The 23,855-nt window shown below is 40.1% G+C and overlaps 1 protein-coding gene and 1 long non-coding RNA gene across 2 annotated transcripts in view; one reads left to right on the forward strand and one right to left on the reverse strand.

Annotated features, from left to right (window-relative positions):
- Positions 1-1,132: 1,132 nt before the first annotated feature.
- On the reverse strand, positions 1,133-23,578 carry LOC100061179 (sulfotransferase 1C4). The gene is made up of 7 exons (XM_001493219.5): positions 23,358-23,578; positions 19,296-19,418; positions 17,382-17,479; positions 16,119-16,245; positions 11,952-12,046; positions 9,960-10,134; positions 1,133-1,609 (listed from the first exon to the last, which is right to left on the reverse strand). The coding sequence occupies exons 1-7, from the start codon at positions 23,542-23,544 to the stop codon at positions 1,497-1,499; spliced, it is 918 nt and encodes a 305-aa protein (XP_001493269.4). The 5' UTR covers positions 23,545-23,578; the 3' UTR covers positions 1,133-1,496.
- The window catches only part of LOC138917639 (uncharacterized), a 70,354-nt gene continuing 68,795 nt past the window's right edge, over positions 22,297-23,855 (forward strand). Inside the window, exon 1 of the long non-coding RNA XR_011425903.1 lies at positions 22,297-22,361. This is a non-coding gene — a long non-coding RNA (uncharacterized lncRNA). The remainder of the gene's footprint in view (positions 22,362-23,855) is intronic.

Genomic DNA, 23,855 nt, shown 5'->3' on the forward strand with positions numbered 1-23,855 from the left:
AGGTCAGGGCACCACTGCCACTGTCGGAAGCATCTGCATTTTGGAACTCTGCCACTAGCTAAGAGGGAGAGGGCTGCCCCCCTAGGTCCACTGCCTTCCAGAGGTCCACTCCACCCACCTTTTTATGTATAAATGCCTGGATCTCTCAGGCATTCTAGTGTGCTGTGGAAAGAGTCATTTGTCAGTCAATGAAGGGCCCACTGATTGTAACTTAGGGAAGAGACAAAGGTAGCAACTTACTCCACCACAACTTCTTCACTCCTGAAATCACATTCTTCTGTCTCTTCTTTCTGTTTCCTGTCCTACTTGCCTCCTCAAAAAATCACAGTGCGTTTGGATCCCTGTCGCAGTTTCCGCTTCTAGGGAAACTCAAGTAAAATATATTGTTTTTCCTAATTCTGTCTTTTCCTCTCATTCAAGGTATTAGCCACCAGCTTTTGAACTTCAAATTTTAAGAGCATAATTGATTGATATCTGAGTTCTATTCGTTTAGAATTAGCTAGTGCCTGTTATGAAAAGAGACCTTAGCCTTTTGGTCCTAGAGGAAGTAGGGGAGAGGGATCCGATGGAGATATGCTCCCTTATCTCCTAAATATTGCTGCATTTCTCCTGCCTTTAGGCTTTGTCTGCTGCTTTTGTTCCACTGGGTCTTGAAGGATTTCTCGGTCTCAGGAAATCTCTGAAATATGTATCCCTGAGGTTTGAGAAGTAAATTATTAGTAAGGCAACCTTGAACTTTTGGGTGATGGGGAGACGGAATGCTAACCATGTGGCACATAGTAGATGTACTTTGCGGTCAAGGACTGGATTGTTGTGAAATACCCAAGGCCTCATATCCCTACTTTCCTCAGTTTTTCTGGGGCTCCATACAATGTGGTTTTGTTTTTCTTCTCTGTGATCCTGCTGCACCTTTCAGTCTATTTTAGTGCATATCACAGTTTGCTTGATAATGCAGTTTGCCCATGCCTATGCTGTGATCCCCTACTAGGCTGCGTCTTTCTTGGGGGAAGGAACCCTGTTTTTAGAATCTTTTGATGTGCTCCATTTCCCAGCATGAATAAAGTGCTCAATGTATGTCTGTTATCAAATGAACAGAGTTGGCATTTTTGTTGAGTAAGATTGTACTGCATAGAACTTTTGAAAGAAATGTTTTAATTCGGAGAAACAACAAGATGGAAAGAGGATATATAGAAGGAACAGAAATGATTAAATGTGTATTATATTATATATTACATGTTCATTATTGAAATTCACCTAAACTCAAAAAATATCCAGAGAGAGAAGAAAAATGTTGAATATTGATGCAAGATTACTGAAGTCATATTGGGGTTAATCCAAAAAGCAGATCAGAAATTCAAGACCAAAGAATGCCTAAGTTATTGTTTAAAAACTTTCACATCAAGTTACACAAACCATTAGTGGTATGTGAAAACAGATTTCTCTTCTACTTCACAGAGGCTGGCAAGAGAACAAGTCTTGTTCCCTTGCTCTGATTTTTAGAGTTCCATGCAGAATGACAGAGAGGTATCAGCCATATTTTTCTCATAGTCTTCATTAAATCGCTTGTTCTGAGTTTCAGTGAACTGATTTTTCCAATCTCCTATGACTCCTAAAAAGAGTAATGTATAGCACAATCAGTGATATTTTCATGAACTTTGACCATTTTTCATTTAGATATCCCTGTCCTCCAATACTTAATTTCCTTACATAGACATTAGCCCATTGTTCTCCTGATATTGAGTGAGAAGTGAAGCTACAGGTAAGATTGCTCCATTTTGCAAATGAGGTATTTGTAAACAGAAATCTTTATTCTGAAACACGTGGGGAGGGGCTGAAATCCAGACCTGGGTTCTCTAATTCTCTGCATTACACTCTTGAGTGCTCTGATCTACTGGTAGTTTCTGAACCCTCATTACCTCTAACATTCTATTTAAGTTAACTGGACTAATTTTCTTATCCTCTCTTTAGAAGTCACTGAAGGGCTGATGTGAATGGCTGCATCCTCAGAGCATTCTCTGGTCCTATCTGTATCTCTAGTTCAGGCAAAAATTCTAGTTGAGCACAAATGAGAATTCTCCTTTGCAATCTAAATTATCATTGCTGTTAGCATATAATTAAATTAAAGTAATAGAACATGAAGGAATGGCAGGGTTGATTAACTTTGTTTCATGCTTATATAATAGAATATTCAATTATTTTTTTAGCTTCAATAACTAAAAATGATCAGAAAACCCATAGAAAGCTATTTCCCTTCTGATTGCTCCAGGCTGTCTCATTCATCTAGTCTCTTTGAGATGTGTAATGTTATTTTCATGTGTGAAGTGCAAATTTGCTTAGTTTTCTAGAGATGATAAGTTATATGATTATATAGTTTATCGATTGGCTTAGAACAAAATTAGGTGACCAAGTGACATCAGGAAAATGGTGGAGTAGGAGACACCAGCCTGTATCCATACACAAAAAGCAACCGTTGGACAGCTATCCATGACAAAAACAGCTCTGGGAAGGCTTCAAGAATCTAATTAAGAACCTGAAGCAACACAGTGGATCAAAAACAGAAGATAACCATAAAGGAAGCTCACTGAGGAGACTGGCATAGCTGAGATGTCTGAAGATGGCTAGGAACAAAGAAGGGTGGGAGCTATCACTATCAGACATGCAGTGGGTTTCATTGTGGTCCCCAGTAGCCTGCACCCTAGCAGACCTCAACAATCCTACAACAGCCGTAGACTCCCTGTAGCTGTCACAGTGGAGGACTCTATAGTATTTGTTAGCATGGACCCCAGTGGTTTGCTCTGCAGAGGACTCTGGCACATTTCCCCACCAAGGTAACCAACAGCCATTGCCACTGCAGACCCCCTGGAGAGGGAGATACTGCTGTGTTCCCTCCTCTCCAAGAAAGAGCTGTTGTCGTGCTGCCCTGGGACCATGGCCTCCACTCATCTCAACTCCACGCATGCCCTGGATGCCAGAGCCCCCACCAGTCCGTGTATGCCCACTCTCCATATCCAGGCCCCATGACCACTTTGCATGCACCTGCACTCTGATTCTGGCTCCATGGCCTCTCTGCAAGCACACACACCACAGAAACCAGACCCACTACTCCAGTAAGTGCATCTGCACCCCAGGCCCCAGAGCCACAGTCGCTCTGCAAATGCTTGCACTCTGGACTCTGGCTCTGCAACTGCTCCTAGAGTGCCTACATTTAGGACACCAGAGCCACTGTCATGATGACCATGAACCTTGGAGCCATTGTAGCCCTGTAAACTCCCATGCTTTGGGCCTTTGTTCCATGGCTGCTCCATGAGGGCCTACCCATCAGATACTGGTACCACCACCACCACTACCACAATTGCACCTGTAAACCACATTCAGAGCAAAGAAGGATCTCTTTGGCTACAACTTCCCTTGAGGAGAAAAAAGAGATCAAGAGTACCCTAGCAGCCTTCAGTGCTGAAGACCTCCAGAGCTCATGCTGCTACTGTGGACACCACCAGTCAGAATTGCTGAGAACCTCTGCAATCTTCACTGACACTGCCCTGAGCTGATGGAGCCACACAGAGACCATGCTACTGTGCCCGACCTGGAGCTGGAATTGCTGCACCCCACCTGGCCAGTGACCTCACACACACCCGTAGGTGAAGATCTTTCCCCACTAAAACCAAACCACAAAGTCTGGAAGAGGTGTCTACTTAGCAATATGCAGACATCAACACAAGGCTACAAGAAATACAAAAAATCAAGGAAACATGATGTCAAAGGAATGCAATAATTTTCCTAACTTATCTCAAAGAAATGGAGGTGTATGAGTTGCTGGATAAAGAATTCAAAGTAATTATTTTAAGGAAGCTCAGTGAGCTACAAGAGAACACAGACAACTCAAGGAGATCAGGAAAATAATACATGAACAAAATGAGAATTTCAACAAAGTGATAGAAACCGTAAAAAAGAAAGAAATGGAAATTTCTGGAGCTGAAGAATACAATGAATGAAGTGGAAAAAAATGCAGTAGAGAATGTCAACAACAGATTTGATCAAGCAGAAGGAAGAACCTGCAAACTCAAAGAGAAGTCATTTGAAATTATCCAGTTAGAGAAACAAAAAGAAAAAGAATTAAAAAGAGTAAAGAAAGTCTATGGGATTTATGGGATACCATCAAGAAGACCAGTATACATACAAACTATAAGAATACTATAGGGAGAAGAGAGATAATGGCTTATATATCTTTAAATAAGATATTAAAGATATAATGCTGTGAAACTTCCCAAATCTTGGGAGAGATATGGACATCCAGGGAAATGAAACTCAAAGGTCCCCAAACAGTTTCAACCAAATGAGGTCCTCACTGAGACACATTATAATCACACCATCAAAAATTGACAGAGAAAATTTGAAAGCAGCAAGAGAAGAGACTTATCACATACAAGAGAACCCCCATAAGGCTATCAACAGATTTCTCAACACAAACCTTGCAGGCCAGGAGAGAGTGAAATGATAAATTCAAAGTGCTGAAAGAAAAAAACTTGTCAACCAAGATTTTTTTATTTGCCAAAGATGTCCTTCAGAAATGAAGGAGAGAAAAGACTTCTCCAGACAAACAAAAGTTGAGGGAGTCAGTCACCATTAGACCTGCCATACAAGGAATGCTAAAGAGAGTTCTTTAAGATGAAACAAAAAGACACTAATTAGTAACATGAAAACATATGGAAGTAAAAAACTCACTGGTAAAGCTTAGTGAGATTCAAAATACTCAAACAGTAATGGTAGTGTGTAAATCACTTTAAATCTAGTATAAAGGTTAAAAGACAAAGTATTAAAAGTAACTATAACTACAATAATTTGTTAATGGACATAATGTAAAAAGATGTAAATTGTGACATTAAAAAACAAAATGTGGGGGAGAGAGTAAAAACCATAGAGTTTTATAAGCAATCAAAGTTAAATTAAGCTTAAAATAGACTGTTATGTCTATAATGTGTCTTATGTAAGCCTCATGGTAACCACAAAGTAACAACCTATAGTAGATCCTCAAAAGGTAAAGGAATCAAAGCATAACAATACAAAAAAAATCATCAAATCTCAAAGGAAGACAGGAAGAGAGGAAGAAAGGAGCAAAGGAACTACAAAAGAGCCAGAAAACAACAAAATGGCATTAATAAGTTCTTACGTATCAAAAATTTATTTAAATGTAAATGGTTTAAATTCTCCAATCAAAAGACATAGAGTGGCTGAATGGATAAAGACCAAGATCCAACTATACGCTGCCTGCAGGAGACTCACTTCAGCTTTAAGGAATAGACTGAAAGTGAAGGGATAGAAAAAGATATTCCATGCAAGTCAAAACTGAAAAAGAACCAGATGTGGCTATAATTAGACAAAATAGACTTTAAGTCAAAACTGTCACAAGAGACAAAGAAGGTCACTATATAATGATAAAGGAGTCAATTCATCAAGAGGACATAACAATTGTAAATATATATGCACCCAACATCAGATCACCTAAATTTATAAAGTACATGCTAACAGATCTGAAGGGAGAAATAGACAGCAATGAAATAATAGTAGGGGACTTTAATACCCTACTTTTAACAATGGATAGTTCATCCAGGCAGCAAATCAGTAAGAAAACATTGAACTTGAATGATAATTTAGACCAAATGGACTTAAAAGACATATGTGGAATATTCCATCTAACAGCAGCAGAATGCACGCTCTTCTCAAGTGTATATAAAACAGTCACCAGGATAGATCATATGTTAGGTCACAAAACAAGTCTTAAAAAATTTAAGAAGATAGAAATCATATCAAGTATATTTTCCAACCACAAAGGTATGAAACTAGAAAATGATAACAGGAGGAAAACTGGAAAATTCACAAGTATGTGGAATTTACACACTCCTAAACAACCAGTGGGTCAAAGAAGAAATCTAAAGAGAAATAAACAAATATTTTGAAACAAATGAAAGTGGAGACAATATACCAAAACTTATGGGATGCTGCAAAAGCACTTCTAAGAGGAGGTTTATAGTGATAAATGCCTATATTAAGAAAATAGAAGGATCTCAAATAAACAACATAACTTTACACTGGAAGGAGTGAGAAAAAGAAAGAAAAACTAAGGCCAAAATTAGCAGAAGAAAATAAATAACAAAGAGCAGAGCAGAAATAAATGAAATAGAAACCAAAAAAATAGAAAAGATCAATGAATTGAGTTGGTTTTTAGAAAAGGTAAACAAAATTCACAAACCATTAGCTAGACTAAGAAGAGAGGACTCAAATAAGTAAAATCATAAATGAAAGAGGAGACATCACAACTGATACCACAGAAGTACAAAGGATCATAAGAGAATACTGTGAACAATTATACACCAACAGATTGGATAATCTAGAAGAAATGGATAAATTTCTGAAAGCATACAACCTACCAAGACTGAATCTTGAAGAAAGAGAAAAGGTGAACAGACCAATAACAAGTAAGGAAATTGAATCAAAAATAAAAAATCTCTCAAGACAGAAAAGCTCAGGACCAGATGGCTTCACTAGTGAATTTTACCAAACAGTTAAAGAAGAACTAATATCAATTCTTCTCAAACTCTTCCAAAAAACTGAAGAGGAGGGAACACTCCTAAACTCATTTTATGAGGCCAGCATTGCCCAGATACCAAAGCCTGAAAAGGACACTACAAGAAAAGAAAACTACAGGCTAGTATCCCTGATGAACATAGATGCAAACATCTTCAACAAAATATCAGCAAATCAAATTCAGCAGCACATTAAAAGAATCATAAACCATGATCCACTGGGATTTATCCTTGGGATGGCTCCACATGCTCAAATCAATCAATGTGATAGTCTACTAACAAAATGAAGGATAAAAATCATATGATCTTCTCAAAGATGCTGAAAAAGCATTTGACAAAATTCAGAGTGCATTCATGATAAAAATTCTCAATAAATTAGGTATAGAAGGAATTTATCTCAACACAAAAATGGCCATATAAGACAAATCCATAGCTAACATCACATTCAATGGTGAAAAGCTGAAAGCTTTTTCTCTAAGATCAGAAAGAAGACAAGGTTGCTCAGATATGCCACTTCTATTCAATGTAGTACTGAAAGTCCTAGACAGAGGTATTAGGCAAGAAAAAGAAATAAAGGCATCCAAAATGGAAAGGAAGAAGTAAAATTATTTCTGTTTGCGGTTGACATGATCATATATGTAGAAAACCCATAAAGACTCCACAAAAAAGCTGTTAAACAAATTCAGTAAAGTTGAGGATACAAAATAAACATACAAAAATCAATTGCATTTCTATACACTAATAATGAACTATCTAAAAAAGAAACTAAGAAAAAAAATCCCATTTATAGTGGCATCAAAAAGAATAAAATTCTCAGGAATAAATTTAACCAGGAAGCGAAAGATCTGTACACTGAAGACTATAAGATATTGATTAAAGAAATTGAAGAAGACAAACAAATGGAAAGATATACTGTGTCAATGAATTGTAAGATTTAATATTGTTAAGACTTCCATACCACCCAAAGCAATCTACAGATTCAATGCAATCCCTATCAAAATTCCAATGGCATTTTTCCATAAAATTGTTTGGAACTACAAGAGACCTCAAATAGCTAAAGCAGTCTTGATCAAGAAGAAAGATGGAGGCATCACACTTTCTGATTTCAAATAATATTACAAGGCTATAGTAATCAAAACAGTATGGTAGTGGCATAAAAACAGACCCATAGACCAATGAAACAAACTAGAGAGCCCAGAAATAAACTGACACGTATATAGTCAACTAATTTTCAACAAGAGTGCCAAGAATACAGAATGGGGAATTCTTCAATAAGTCTCTTCCATAGGTGGTACTGGGAAAACTACATATCCACATTCAAATGAATGAAATTGGACCCTTATCCCATACCATACATGAAAATGAACCACAAAAGGCTTAAACTTAAGACCTGAAACTGTAACACTCCTTGAAGAAAACATAGGGGAAAAAGCTCCTTGACATTGGTTTTGGCAATGAATGTTTGGATTTGACATTAAAAGCATAGGCAACAAAAGTACAAATATACAAATGGGACTACATCAAACTAAAAGCTTCTGCACAACAGTGGAAACAACAAGGTGAAAAGTCAACCTACGGAATGGGAGAAAATATTTGAAACCAAATATTTACAAGGAACTCATAGAACTCAATACCAAAAAAAACAAAAAACAAAAAAAGGTAACCAGATTAAAAAATGGGCAAAGGACCTGAACAGACATTTTTCAAAGGAGACAAATAGCCACAGGTATATGAAAAGATGCTCAACATCTCTAATCATCAGGGAGATGAAAATGAAAACTATAATAAGATATCACCTCACACATGTTAGGATGACTATTATCAAAAAGTTAAAAGATAGCAAGTGTTGATGAGGATGTAGAGAAAAAGGAACCCTTGTGTGCTGTTGGTGGGAATATAAATTGATACAGTCATTACAGAGAACCTTATGGAGTTCCTCAAAAAATTAAAAATAGAACTACCAGTTTGATCCAGCAATCCTGCTTCTGGGTTATATCCAAAGAAAATAAAATCACTATCTCAAAGAGATATTTGCACTCCCATTTCATTGCAGCATTATTCACAATAGCCAAGATATGGCAACAGTCTAAATGTCTACTGACAGACGAATGGATAAAGAAAACATGGTATATATAGGGGAATATTATTCAGCCAAAGAACAAAATCCTGACATTTGTGACAGTGTGGATGAAACTGGAGGACATTAGGCTAAGTGAAATAAGCCAGACACAGAAAGACAAATACTGCAAAATCATTTATATGTGGAATCTGAAAAAAAAGTCAAACTCATAGAAATAGAGTAGAATGGAGGTTACCAGGGTTTAGAGAGTGGGGCAAAGGAAGAGATGTTGGTCAACGGGTACAAACTTTCAGTTCTAAGATGAATAAAGTCTGCAGACCTGATGTATAGGATGATGATTATAATTAATAATTTATTACATACTGAAATTTGCTAAGATAGTAGATTTTTAGAGTTCTAACTCTGCCACCAAAATGGGTAACTATATGGGTGGTGGATATGTTAATTATCTTGACTGCGGTAATCATTTCATAATATATGCACATATCAAAACATCACATTATAAACTTTAAACATATATAATTTATATTTGTCAATCTTACCTAAATAAAGCTGGAAAGAAAAAACACCCAAAACTCAAAAAACTCCTCCATGCATAGTATGTTGCTGTGCATATAAATATATATGTATTTGGACAAATAGACTGTAAACTTTTTCTAATAAAAAACAAAAATTAGGTTCAATCAATGGTCAAATTAGAAAATTTCTTCTTTGAGCCTTAGAGTTATGCTTATTTCATCAAACAAAAGTCACTAGAATATTTATTTCATTTTCCTAAAATAATTACAACTTCACAGATTTTGTCTCCATAAGGAGTCAGCAGTGTGGTAGCGTAGGACGTAATCTGGGCTTGTGGCTGAAGGTCCTGGTTTTGGCTGGGCTTTGACTAAGTAGCCTCAAAGGTCCCTCTGTTCTGGCTCCTGAGGCCAAGAACCTTAGCTTCTGTCCTCCAGGATGTGTGGGGAGGAAAATTAGCTCCCCAGAGATTAAAGGCTTTACTTGAGACAGATTTTTTGGTCAAATACTTTTTGAAGCTCTGAGTTAAACAGAATTGAACAAGCTTCTTTTCAGAAACTTTAATATGCTTCAAAGCGGGCCAGATACAGTGTGTGGAGTTTCCCACAGTTCTATGATTGTGAAACATGGGCTACATGAGCTTTCTCTCAGAATAAGGCCTTAAAGAACTCACTTCAGGGAGCATTATAAATAGAAATTCACAGATCTTGAAGGTTAGAAAACCATTTATGAACCAATAATTCTTTTTTCTTTTCAGAGGAAAGACAGTCTGTACACATCACCTTTTCTCATGAATGGAGAAAGATTATGATTCATTCTAACTTCATTTATGTAGTTGGTCATGGGGTTCTTTTTCATTACATCAAATGAAGTATTATAGACAATTTTGTCTAAAATCTCTTCTTTTAGGTCCTTCCCCAGGAATTCCATCACTTTTCTAATTTCACGTTTTGGATCCTGTCAGGGAGAGTAGAAGAAACATAGTAGATTTTTTCTAAGTTAAAAATATAACAATAGTCAAACCTTAGGGAATTAAGCATGGGAATAATGGTTAAAACATTTAAAACCAATCTTTTACAAGCTTCTTAGTTTATGCTTAAAAGTAATTCTGGGGCCGGCCCCGTGGCCGAGTGGTTAAGTTTGCGTGCTCTGCTTCTGTGGCCCAGGGTTTTGCAGGTTCGGATCCTGAGTCTGGACATGGCACCGCTCATCAGGCCGTGCTGAGGTGGCGTCCCACATGCCACAACCAGAAGGACCCACAGCTAGAATATACAACTATGTACTGGGGGGCTTTGGGGAGAAGAAGGAAAAAAAGATTGGCAACAGATGTTAGCTCAGGGCCAATCTTTAAAAAAAAAGTAGTTCTAACAAGTTATGCTTATTATTATATGTAGATTTATGAATGTCAAATCAATAAACATGCCAATTTAAAGTGCAATTATATTAAAACAATTCTGTTTTATCACGTGCTATAGCTGATGCTAAGGGGATGTGCTGACAAGTGTTTCAACTGGGAAGCTTATTATTTTACTTCACTGTTACAGGTCGCAGATGAAGTATTTGGGAGAAGAGGTGGCTGTCTTTCAAAATAAACAAGACACGTTCCCTCCTTGTGATTGGAGAAGTAATGGTGGAGCTCACGGGGCTCTGGCGTGGTACAGAGGGGCTGCGGCGCCTCCCTCTCTTGGCTTCGCTTTGACGTCTGCTGATTCTGGATTTGGGCTTATTTCTGACTCTGGGCCTGTTGGGGATACCTGTTTACAGATGGACCTCACGAGAGTCCTTTACACTCTGAGATGGCTTCCTGCCTCTTCTGGAAGTGAAGACAAGGGGTCCAGTTTGGTGTGGGTGTTGGCCTGTTTGGAGGTCTCCAGGCTGCTTCTCGCAGGTCTCCCCTCTCCTCACGCAGCTCTGACTCAAGTTTGAAAGTCCTTTCCAACCTGGTTGAATGTTCCCTGCGGGTCTCTCAAACAGGCACAAAGCCAGGGGAAGCAGGGGCTACACTGACACTCAGGAAAGCTGCAGAGAGCAAGGATGAACCGAAAAAGGGATCTTGACCCAAGCCAAACAGATGGAAAGAAATGCATGCTGTCTATCCGGAGGGGAAAGAGGAAAGAGAGGCTGTGGCTCATGAAGGACATGAGTTGGTTAGTGATCCACGTCATAAACCGAGGCTTGAAGAACCATGGACCAGCCAGGGCTACACTGTGCCATAAATTTATTTTACGTATAAACTTATGTGACAGACTTTGAGCCCGGGATTACACATGCAAAGGATGTTGCTAATGGGGAACTTTTATTTAAAATGACAAAACTAATATTTTAAGAAGGCAAATAAATCAAAGCAGTGCTATTCTCCCTTACTAATTCTTTCCTGTCCAGATTCCTAATTCTTTTCCTTGGAAGTCAGAACAAATAATGGGGGAAGGTAGAGATCCTGGAAGAAGGAGCCTGGAGAGCTAGAGAGGGAGAAAGCTTGGAGCTCAAACAGGAGATCTATTCCAAGCTTCTGGATGAAGCGAGAATTGACCATGGAGCTCAGTAAGCCCTGCAGAGAGGCCAGGCTGCCTCCTGTGCAGCGTGCTAAGTGCGGCACCGGAACTGTGTTTGGAATTTCTTACGCCACATGGCAAGGTGGATGGAGAAGTTTAAGCTGGCATGCAAAATATTTTACATAGATCAACTTTTACATGTTACTTTTCTTCATTTCTATCAGGGATCTGTAACTCTAAGAAAAGAATACTATAAAGTCAAGATTCAAGTATATTTCTTACTTTCATCATTTCTTCGTAGAAAAGATAGAGAATGGGGTGACTGTCTTTCTTCCTCCACCAGCCCTTCACGTGGTCATACCAGGACCCCCATACCACTGAAAGGAAGACACAAAATGCATTTGGGCCATGAGATGGGGTGAGTAGGAAAAGGCAGAGAAGAAAATGAGTTGTTTCCTCAGAATACAAATGGAAGGTGTGGTCACTGCTGCTCTAGAGCAGGAGGACTTACTTTTCACACCTCTTATATCCATTTTCTGGATGACTTGTCTTCCTTTTGGAAGCTGGCAAGATTTCTAGAGACTGCTGCATTTGAATCCCAGCTCTGACACAGCTGTGTGATCCTGGGCCAGTTACTTAACCTCTCTGAGCCTCAGGTTTTTTTAATCCTCATTTCTGAAAGAGAGTCAATAATAGTACCTACCTCATAAGGTAACATTAGAACATATTAATTTATTCCACAGAGCCTACTGTGTGCTCAGCACTGTTCTAGGTACTGGGGATAGAGCAGTGGGCAAGACAGGTGGAAAACCTGCATCTGGAAGTACACCTTGTAGGGGAAACACACGAGATAAATGTGAAGTATGTAGTGTACTAGATCCTAATGCATGCTTATGAGGAAAAATAAATCAGAAGGAGAGGGTAAGTGTTGGGTTTATGTAGGAGGTTGAAATGTTCATAGGCTGGCCAGAGAAGGGCTCCTTGAGAAGGCAATATTGAGCAAAACCCTGAAGAAAGAGAAGGAAAGTGCCCTCCTGGGTGGAAGGAACAGCAACGCGAAGCGCAGGGGCAGGAGGCGCCTGGCGTCTGAGGTATAGCAAGGAGGCCAATGAGAGTAGCACAGAATGAGAGAGGGGCAGAGGACTGGGAGGAAAACGTTAGAGGAAGGAGGCCCAACCCTGTGGGCCTTATGGGTTACAGTAAGGGCTCTGGCTTTCACTCTGAGTGAGATGGGACAGTGTTGGTGGGCTGTGAGCAGAAGACTGAGGTGGTCTGACTTCCCTTTTAACAGAATGCCCCTGATTTCTGTGTTGAGAATAGACTGTGGGTTGGCAAGGGCAGAAGCTGAGAGACAGGGCAGGGGCTCTTCATTTATCCAAGGAAGATATGATGGTAGCTTGGACCACGGTGGCAGAAGTGTTGAGGATTGGTGGGATTCTGAATGTATTTTGAAGGTAGGGTTGGCAGATTTGCTGATGGATTGGATGGGGTGTGCAAGACAGAAAGAGGCTCAAGATAAGTTCAAGATTTTGAACTGATCTGAGCAACTTAAAGGACGGAACCACACTTAACTGAGATGTGGAAGCCTGCAGGAGGAGCAGCTTTTGGAGGAAAGACGAAATTTGGATCTGGACACGTGAAGTCTGAGATGCCTTGCAGACATCAAAGTGGGAATGTCAGCAAGGCAACTGGGTCTATGCACCTGGAGCACAAGGTGGAGACTGGGAATAGAGGTGTAAATCTGGGAGTCATCAGCAGACAGATGACAACGAAGAGATGAGATGACTGAGATCGCCCGAGGAATGACTGTAGGTAAAGAGAAAGGAGCCAAGTGCAGGGGTCTGGGAGATAAAGAGAAACCAGCAAAGGAGGCTGAGAATTAGCAGTCGGAGAGGTATGAGGCACACGGGGTAGGGATGGTGTCCTGGGAGCCAGTGAGGAAGGCCTTTCCAAGAAGAGAGAGTAACTGACTGGGTTAGATGATGCTGTGGGTTAACTGAGACAAGGACTGAGGACTGGCCGTTGGGTGTAGTAATATGGAGGTTGCTGGTGACCTGGGCAAGTTTTGGTGGTATGGTGGGGTGACAGTGGAGGAGAGAAATTGAGGATAACAAGTGTGAGTCAGTCTTTCAAGGCATTTGCAGTAAATGGAATGAAAGGAAGGGAGCAGTAGCTGGGGGTGGGGAAGGTAGCATCAATAGAGTGATTTTTCATTTCTCTTTTAAGATAAGAGAAGTAACAGCATGACCGAATGATCTGTGGCATATTAAAGCATTCGTCTGGTAGTACCTAGGACTAGTAAGTGTCTGCACGTAGTAGCTGCTCAATTGAGTTTATCTAAATATTCATCAATGCTTTTCCTCCTCCTTCTATCACATTATCCCTTCTGACAAGTTTGCCTTTCCTATGCTCCGTTTGACAGAAAGCATCTGAAAGTCTCTCTAATGCTAGGTTGTCTGATTAAGAACACTTCACCCCTCCCACACCCACTGATAGTTTCCAATCGTTAGGGAACATCTGTTTAGATTTTGTCTCTCTTCTAGCATATGATGTAGTTAAAAGGTGATGACCTTTCCTGTTTTGTCTGAGACTGTGCCAGTTTTATCACCTAAACCCCAGTGTCTCAGGAATTCCCTCAGTCTGGGACAAGTTGGTATGGTTGGACACTCCAGATATAGGACCAATCCTCACTTTGGCAGAAAGTACTCAAGCTACTTCAGCTGGTTAAAATGTTCAGCATGGTGCCTGGCGCTGAGTAAGACCGTAATAAATAGAAGGAGATGCTGTTACTGTACTTCTGAGTTTCACCTACCCCATGTCTCATTCTGGTAGCCCTGAATCTGTTTCATCAGGAGTTCCCGTGTGTGTGTGTCTATGTGTGTAGAGGAACACCCTTCAAGGCTTTGACTTCCAAGCATCTCTCCACGGGTGTACAACTTATCTCATGCAGGACAGGGAGTTGGAACTACACTCTCAGCTCTGATTTAGAAACAGCCATTTATGCACCAGCCCTGACCCAGCTTCTCACAAACCCCGTGCTCTCAACTTGTTCAATCAGGTCACTTTCTTGTGGCTCACTCTTTGTCAAAAGGCATTCTGACCTCATTGTTAGGACATCCACAACAAAATTTATCAAAGGCATTAAACCAGTACAAATCCCTCAAGGTACAAATAGATTTTTATCAAAATGTATCTCATATGGGGCAAATTGCAATAATAATTTTTGTCATTTTGGATTATGAAAATCAAATGGCAATTAAAGGTATCATAGTCCCATACTTGACTGCTGGACTGTTACTAATGGAAAGGAATACTTTATCAAATTTATTCACAATTATTTTAGAGGAATAGGACTTAAATATAGGAGGACTGAAGAGGGCAGTTATTTCTCCGTAGGACAATATAAACGATAGCAAAAAGAGTTTCAGTTATAAATTTTGAACTTGAATAATAAAGTAATTGAATGCAAATGTTTAGATTTTAACCACGCAAAGCTGCCAATTCAATTTCATACTGCAAACCAATTTGACATTATATTTATATTATACCTCCCAAAAGGTGTAACCTTGAAAAGGTTTGCTTAAATCGCTTTTTCTAACTTTTGAAATATCTTTTTATTATGAAAGTATACAGGAGTAGAGGGAATAGTATGTGAACTTCTATGAACCCATTACCCAGCTTCAATAATTTAATCACTTTTTGGTACTCTTTAGGCTTCTTTAGGAGAAGAGTTGAGGTATTAAAAGCTCTAGCGTGTTTGAGATTGAGAGAAACTTCAAGAAACTTGTAGTAACTCGGTTTTGATGCTGGAAGCATGATTAGCAAGGCCATGCATTTCTGCACATGATCGTTTGTGATAGCAAAGTGTCGTGGGCCACCATGTCACCAACTCATGGTGGTCCTGGTTGGAAAACTTGCATATGTACCCAATCTTTCTCTCCAGTTGAACATGTAGGCTATTGGAAAGATGTCAATATGGCAGCTAATCACACAGGGTTTGAGCTTGACTAGACCCGCCTATGTTCTAATTCTACTTCCTTCTCTTACCAGCAGGGTACTCATATGTCACTCAAACTCACTGAGCCTCAGTTTCATCACCTGTAAGTTATGGATGTTATTACCATGCTTTAAAGATTAAAGAAGTTAACGCATGTAAAATATTTAGCATAGGCTTAGAGTTGGAACCATCTCTTCTTATAGCTAGTTACAATACTCTTTTGACTTCATTTAGTGGATGTATTGTCATTGGAAGCAGATCCACTGACCACTGATGACAGGTAGCCAGGGCCATGCCACATCTCTCAAGGATGTTGCCTCCAGTCCTTCCCCCACCAGACAATCAGATCTCCTTCTGTGGGTGAATTTTATTTCCCACAGAAGGAGAATTTTATGGGGAAGCCTTATCCTCTGCAGATGTAAGTGAAGACTGGTTCCTTCTACTTGGCTTACCTTTGCCTGCCAGGAATGTTTCAAAATACTCATCCCAGCTTCCTGGGTCAGGGAGTCCTTTGTTCATCCTTTGAAAATAGTAGTAGGACACCATGTTGTCCTTGGCATTCCTTGCCACATAGATTATCTAAAGTGATGAGAAGAAATGGAAGAGACAGAATATAAATGATAAAAGGAGTTAGAAATTAGGCATTCAATTTGCATCCGTGTTCACACAAACCAAATTGTAAAGGCTGTGAATACATCTTTGTTCTCTTCCACTCATCATCCAGCAGGCAGTATAATCTTGTAAACGTGCAAATCTGATCAGGTGGCTCCCCTGTATAAAACTTTTCAATATCTGTACATTGCTCTTAGGATGAAGTTAAAAATTCTTGTCCTGGTGTACAAGGCCCGGCATGATCTGGCCCTGGGCTAGCTCTCCAGTTTCCCCTGCTCATTGCCCACAGCCCACATTTACCCTCCCTCTTTCTGTAGTAGCACTTTCTTTTGTGGCTCTTTTCTAATGTTTCTGGCCATCCTTTTTTCAGTGCATCCTGTTCTGCCATTCCTCTCTTAAATCAGGACGTTTTAAACTGATGAACATCAAGAAAACTGTGTGTCTCTGTAAAATAATATGCAAAATTTTGTGTAGCTGTGCACTTGGTGAGAAGTGGAGATATGACTTCCTTTACGTTTGCAATGGGTTTTGTGATCACTAAAAGTTTAAAACTAATTTATGTGTTGGTTTTCTTTAGAGCTCTGCCTGGGTCCTACGTTTATTCTCGTTTTGTTAGATTTTCCTGTTTTTTTTTTTTTTTTTTTTTTGCCATTTTCTTCCATTGCTGTAAATTTCACTTATTTATGACTCACAAATATGTTCCTAATACATGCCTCTCTCCTAAGTTATAGCCTTATCTGTCTCCACCTGAATGTTCTGCAGGCTTTTCAGATTCTATGGGCTCAAAATTCAATTAGGCTTCACACAAACTTTCTCTTCCTCCTTCATTGTCTCTTTCCATTAATGGTACCACCATCAACACAATTAAAATGACAAAATCATACTAGATGCTTATTTTTCCACCTCTCCCTGGCCAATCCTTGATCAAGTCCTGTAGATTCTGCACATTTGGAATTCATCTCCTTACAGCCTCTGCCTCAATTTGAATTTTCCTGGTTCTTTCCCTGACTGTTGCCATCATCTCCTCATTAATATCCTGCTTTCAGTCTTTCCCCAGTTCTGTTCACTCCTCCACACCACCATGTGTGGTGTGTGTAACTTACCTTACAGTTTTTCTCCCAGAAGGATGGAGGTAGTAGTTGCACTGGAAGATGAGTTTTCAGTGTCCTTGGGGAAGGCATTGCATTTGCCTGGTCAATACCTAAAACATTGTTCTGGCTTATTCTTTAATTTTTTAAAAGTTTTTATTTATTTTATTCTTTTGAGGAAGATTAGCCCTGAGCTAACATCTGCCACCAATTCACCTCTTTTTGCTGAGGAAGATTGGCCCTGAGCTAACATCCATGCTCATCTTCCTCTACTTTATATGTGGAACACCTGCCACAGCGTGGCTTGATAAGCTGTGCATAGGTCCACACCTGGGTTCCGAACTGACTAACCCCGGGCCGCCAAAGTGGAGCACGCAAACTTAACTGCTCCACCACTGGGCCCTCCCCAAAAGGTTTTATTTTTTATGCAATTGATTTCGTCAGGTTTTTTTCACTTGTGGCTTCTGGGTTTTATGTCATGTTTAGCACTTTCTCATTCCTAAATGATAAAAAACATTCTTCCTTGTTTTCTTTTAGTACTTTATATTTAATTTTGTATGATACAATCTTTGATACATTGGCCTTCACTTGGTGTCTAATTTACTATTGAGTCTTCCTCTCCGTTTCTCATCCCATTAACCTCCAATAATTACAGCAGGGCCTCTCAGCATCAAGGGGTTGTCGACACAGATGCAAATGAGGACATGAGACCACGTGCTAGGATTTAGGTTACACACTGATCATCTAGATGGTCCAGAACATGCCTACATTATATTTTTAAATTACCATTCAGATAAATAATAGTTAAGAAATTGTTGTAGAGGTCTTGAGGACTTAAAAGGATGTCTCCATGGATGGCCTCTAAGGTCAAATCCAAATTACTTAGTGTAGTTTAGAATACTCTTCAAAATCTGTCCCTAGTTATTTTTAACTCCAATTTTTGCCACTTTTCCCCAGGCACCCTGGTGTGACACCGACTGAGCAGTTTTAAAAACGTGACACGTTAGGCTAGTTCAAAAAAAAAAAAAAGGAAAGACAATGAGCATTAGTTTGTTAATTCATTTTCCAAAGATGTGTTCATAAGTCACTTGTTTTCAGATTGGATTAGCATTGATTCCTGTAGAAGCAGCGTTATTAAAGATGACCAGGTTTCCAAGCTGGTCCGCTACAGTCTCTTTAATTCCATCCTATACCTCAGAGACATATACCTAGAGTAGTCCATACATATATATTGTGTGTATATATATACATATATATATATATATATATATATGGCTTAGTGGTTAAGAGCATGGACTTTAGAAACAGAACTCCTGAGTTCAAACCTTGGCTCAGTTACCTATTAGTTGTAGACCTTGAGCAAATCATAACCTCTATGTCTCAGTTTGTTCATCTGTAACAGGGGTATAAAGAGCAGCTACCTCACAAGTGTGTTGTGAAGACTAAATGCATCAATACATGGAAAGTGTTTAGGATAATGCCTGGCACATGGTAAGTGCTATGAAAATCTTAGCTATGACTATATTATTTATTAGTTTTCCATGGAAAGTACATTATGAATTCTCACTCTGGACACTGGGGTCCTTAGTGCCAGGCGTCCTTGACATGGGCACTGAGGTCTCACATGGCAAAGTACAGCCTCTGTTGGGGGAGGAGGAGTGGGCAGATATTCCTTGTCACTTGTAACTCATTGATACTTCATTTAATAGAGAGATAGTACCTCTGTATTGTTAAGAATTAGGGCTAATTAAGTTTTTAAGTGAACAGACCTACCAGGATTTGCACAAGAAAAGATAACTTTCATCCAGCATTTAGATTTGGGACCAAAAGGAGTTTCTGTTTTTCAGCGTGTGGTAGACTTTCAGACTCTCAACTCCCAAATTGTCCATCTTTCTGTGAAGATTATGATTTTTTAAATTGGAGTCTTACCAGAGCATGTTGGTTTTACCCACTCCAGGAAAGGCTGTCGAAGTTGAATGGGAGCCCGCCTGCTCTTCTTAATGTCTCCATCGTTCTGTATCAGATCGACAATTTCCTGTGTCCAAGTGGTTCCTGAAAGAAAGCAGAACAAAGAACCGAGGAACTGATTATTGATTTTCTGAAGCTCACAATTTAGAAACATCTGATGCTATAAAAAGAATTAATTTGTCTATCAATATCTCACTTAAGTTATTTACTACGTTGAATTGAAATAAACTATTAAGATGGTCTTTTCCTCACCGGAAAGCTTAAGGGAAGAACCAGGACATTCATTTTTAAACTCCAATGATGTACTTTTAAAAAATCTGAATATGCATTAATATTTCTAGAAAATGATAGTACAAATAATTATTATATATAGCTATAGGGGTTAATTTAAAAAATATCTCCTTTTGGGGAAAATCACAGAAATTCCCAAACACTCGCTTCTATTATTAAACCCTGGCTGCTAATCAATAATCTTATTTCCCCTCTCTGGTTACTTTTTTTAGAATCATGAAATTCATCCAATGCCGATAACGTGAAAAGGAAGGAAAAATAAGGATCCCAAGTAATCCACAAACTGGAAAAAATCTAGATTGAATGGATTCCTTTTTAAAAGGCAGAAATTTCGTGTAATATTAAATTGTGACTTCTACAAGAGGGTTGAATTAGTTTTAAATGGAAAAATAACCTTTGCTACATTTGGGGATAATGTTTGTTTCTCTCTGAGGCCTCATCTATGGTCTCCTTCCTGATTCTGGGGGTTCTCTCAGCCCTGAGCACCCTTGGCCTCTGCAGTGTTTACCCTTCCAGGACGTTTCTCCCCATTTGGCTTCTGAGACACTTGGCAGAACTGGTCTTGTGTCTCTGGGAGGAAGCCTGGTTTGGATGTGTGTGGGGCTGTGGAATCATAGGGATTTTAATCCTATCTCTGGGAAGTAAGAGTGGGGTGGTTTTGGATAAATTATGTAAATCCACCCAGCATCAATTATTCTCCTGTGGTTTTGAGAATTAGAAGAGAAAACAGACAGAACCCAGCTTACAGTAGGCACTAAATAAATAAGTGTCTTAATTTTTTGACTGTGTTGGTGCTAATATACCTGGAGGGCCAGAGCCAGTACACAGGAGATGATCTTGCTCAGGTAACCCCTGGGGAGGAAGGTGCTATTCTTGTCATGGTGCCCTCATGCCAGTTTCCCATGATCCTGGCTCCCTCTTCCCTAGTACCTTGATGGTGGTCCCTGGGTGCTGTCCCATGGCTCCTCTTCTAGATTATTCTCTGGTACCACATCTACTCAGCTGTTAATTGGTTCCCACTCTTCACTGAAACTAATTTCTCCTTCTGCTCTCCTGGAATCAGAATTAGCTTCATCCTTGAGCCTTTTGTTGCCTCCTGGTCAGTTTATCATCCTAACTCCATAGCATTTGATTCTGCCCAATCCAGGCTGCTTTGGGAACAGTAGAGAGCCCTTCTCTGCATAGGCTGGCTCTGTTTCCTTTCCTGGACTCTGAGGGTGGCTGAGCTTCTCAAAGGAAGTCATGTGTGCCCTCTACCTGCAGACTCTACTTACGGACTTAGTTTTGCTGTCGTAAATGCTGTAAGCATCTCAGGAAAAATAGGCTCCCTTGGTGCTTGGTCCAGGCCACACAAGGGCTTCTGCTGGACTTCCTTGCCTCACACTCCAGACTGGTCCTGCAACCCAGCCTGTTGACAGGGTCCCTCACACCATGACTTGTACTCACCAGTAACTACCCTCTTTAGCCCCAGGAGAGCTGAATCCCACTAGCCTATGCTCCTAGAGTCATCACTGCTGCCTGACTTCCAGTGAAATCTGATAGCTGCCCTCCTATGGACTCTACCTGCTTGCTGGCATCTTCCAAGATATGGATGTTGACCTGAAAAGAATCTCAGCAAGCCATGACATGGCTCAGGCAAGCAGTGTCTGGAATTATGCCCTACAGCCATATATGGAGGATTGTAAAGGGTTTAGGATGTGTTGCTCACATTTTCCTTCTGAACAGAAGTGTTTATTCTCCCAGCTTCTGGGGCTGCTGCTGGCAGATAGCCCCCAGTTATTCATCCCTCTCCAGGATCAAGGTCACGCCCCTTTCCTAGGCAGCTTGCATCCAGTGACTGGCTGACAGTGTTCCTCTCTCCCCAGCTGGGATGGCACCAACTCTGAAGGAACATCTCGGCTTCAGAACATCCCAGGGGGTTGGGATGAGGCTTTTTTGGGGACTCAGTTGAATGTCAACTTCTCCCTCTGCTCAATCCCTCTTCCTTCTCTTCCCTTCCAGAGTGATCCCAACAGCACTCCCCATTAAACATTTCACACACTTATTTCCGAGTTGGAGTCTGCCTCCCAGGGCACCTGACCTCTGACATGGACAGAAAAGGGGCAGATTTGGGAGAGATTTAGGATTATGATAGGTTGACTTAGGTAAGCCAGGTAAGTAGCAGATGGGAGCCTGGAACCTCATCTGACCTTATTTGGAGTTGGGGGTCTTTACAGAAGAAATAAAGTTACAATGATGTCATTAGGGCAGGCCCAAATCTAATAAGACTGGTATCCTTATGAAACGAGGAAATTTGGAGACAGGTATGTATACGGGGAGAACGCTGTGTGAACATGCAAATGGTCATCTGCAAACCAAATAGAGGTCTGGAACGAATCCTTCCCTCACAGCTCTCAGAAGGAAGCAACCCTGACGACCCTTGATTTCTGACTTCCAGCCTCCAAAACCGTGAGACGGTACATTTCTGTTGTTTAAGCTGCCCAGTGTGTGGAACTTTGTAGTAGGCCTAGCAGACTTGCACCCTCCCTTCATAATAATCCCAGTAGTTCAGAGTTTCTTCACTGTACAGTACTTCCCCCTTATCTGTGGTTTGACTTTTTGCGGTTTCAGTTACCCTTTCTCAACCATGGTCTGAAAATATTAAAAGGAAAATTCCAGAAATAAACAATTCATAAGTTTTAAACTGAGTGACGCTTTGAGGAGCAATGATGGAATCTCATGCCATCCTGTTGCCAGGTATGTGAGTTATCCCTTTGTCCAGCGTGTCCATGCGGTGTATACCACCTAGCATTAGTCACTAAGTGGCTGTCTTGGTTATCAGATTGACTGTCAAGGCATTGCAGTGCTCGTGTTCAAGTCACCCTTATTTTACTTAGTAACGGCCCCAAAGCACAAGACCAGTGATGCTGGAAATTCGGATATGCCAAAGAGAAGCTTTAAAGTACATCCTTTAAGTGAAAAGGTGAAAGTTCTTGACTTAATAAGGAAAGAAAAAACTCAAATGCTGAGGTTGCTAAGATCTATGGTAACTATTATTACAGTATATTGTTATAGTGATTTTGTTTTATTGTTATTTTTGGTAATCTCTTACTTGCCTAATTTACAAATTAAACTTTATTGTAGGTAGGTATATATAGGAAAAAACAAAGTATGTATTGAGTTTGGTAGTATCTTTAGGCGTCCACTGGGGGTCTTGGAATGTATCTCCCGTGGATAAGGGGAGACTACTCTATTTCCCTCCATCTAAATTAGGACCCACCAATATTCTCTCATTACGCCCTCTATGTTTCCTTCTTAGCCCTTATCACATGTTGTAACCAAAGATCTGTGTAATGCTTTGGCTAATGGTATAATGTCCTTTTCCATTTACTGGATTATAAATGCATGCAGGGTGGAGATAATGAACATTTTCTCTATCACTATGTCTGGTGCTAGTCTCTGGTATTTAAAAGATTCTTGGTAAATTGTTGAATGAAAGAAAAAAATGACTAGGATAAGTGTTTTGACCTGAGGAAACTGCTTTGGCTAGTTATATATTTTAAATAAATCAAGTACTCTATCTCATAAAAAACCTTTATAGTTTTATAGAGAAATTTCAGTTCCTTTGCCATTCTACCTGATTTATAGGCAAGAACATTGCCTTCCTCCACTCTTAAACTTTACCATATTGTCCTAAAAATAGCCGACACATGCTCTGACTTGCATTCCCCCTTCTCACGTCTCTTTACGTACCTGCTTTGGGATAGGAAGCAATGACCAGATCATCAGGCTTGGCCTGGAAGTTCCAGACTTTATCCCAGATGTTGCATACGTTCTTTGCTAGCATAATCCCATCTACTTGGGAAACTTCTCCTCGGGGTAGCAAGGCCCAATCTAACTCCCTTGTCTCCTCCACCTTATCCTTAGCCATTGTCTCCATCTTGGTCTTGGGCACCAGCAGGAGAAAGTGAAAAGCAAGTGAAAGTTAGGATTCACATAGGTTTATATACTCAGTGCTTTGGGCACAGAGCTCTAGTCATTTGTTCCAGGTATGTATGGTCAGACAAATGAAGGCAATTTGCATGGCTTTGTACATTCTGAACTGTACTGGAACTGGAGCAAGATCCTTAACACCATGCCAGAATAGGCCTTCCTTAAAGCAAGGTTCTGGCGGGGCCCCATCCTGATGCTGCCAAAAGGAAGAATAGTGGGAAGGCAGCTCAGCTAGGGTGACTGCCCAAGTCCAGAAGG

This window comes from Equus caballus, chromosome 15, assembly GCF_041296265.1.
Source record: "Equus caballus isolate H_3958 breed thoroughbred chromosome 15, TB-T2T, whole genome shotgun sequence".
NCBI lineage: Eukaryota > Metazoa > Chordata > Mammalia > Perissodactyla > Equidae > Equus > Equus caballus.

Bases quoted from the DNA above. Each gene is read 5' to 3' on its own strand.
- LOC100061179 (XM_001493219.5), bottom strand. From the start codon at position 23,544: ATGGAGACAATGGCTAAGGATAAGGTGGAGGAGACAAGGGAGTTAGAT. The intron at 19,419-23,357 runs GTACGTAAAGAG...GCTTTCTTTCAG, and splicing joins TGCTTCCTATCCCAAAGCAG to GAACCACTTGGACACAGGAA. The intron at 17,480-19,295 runs GTAAGACTCCAA...ACAATGTTTTAG, and splicing joins GGTAAAACCAACATGCTCTG to GTATTGACCAGGCAAATGCA.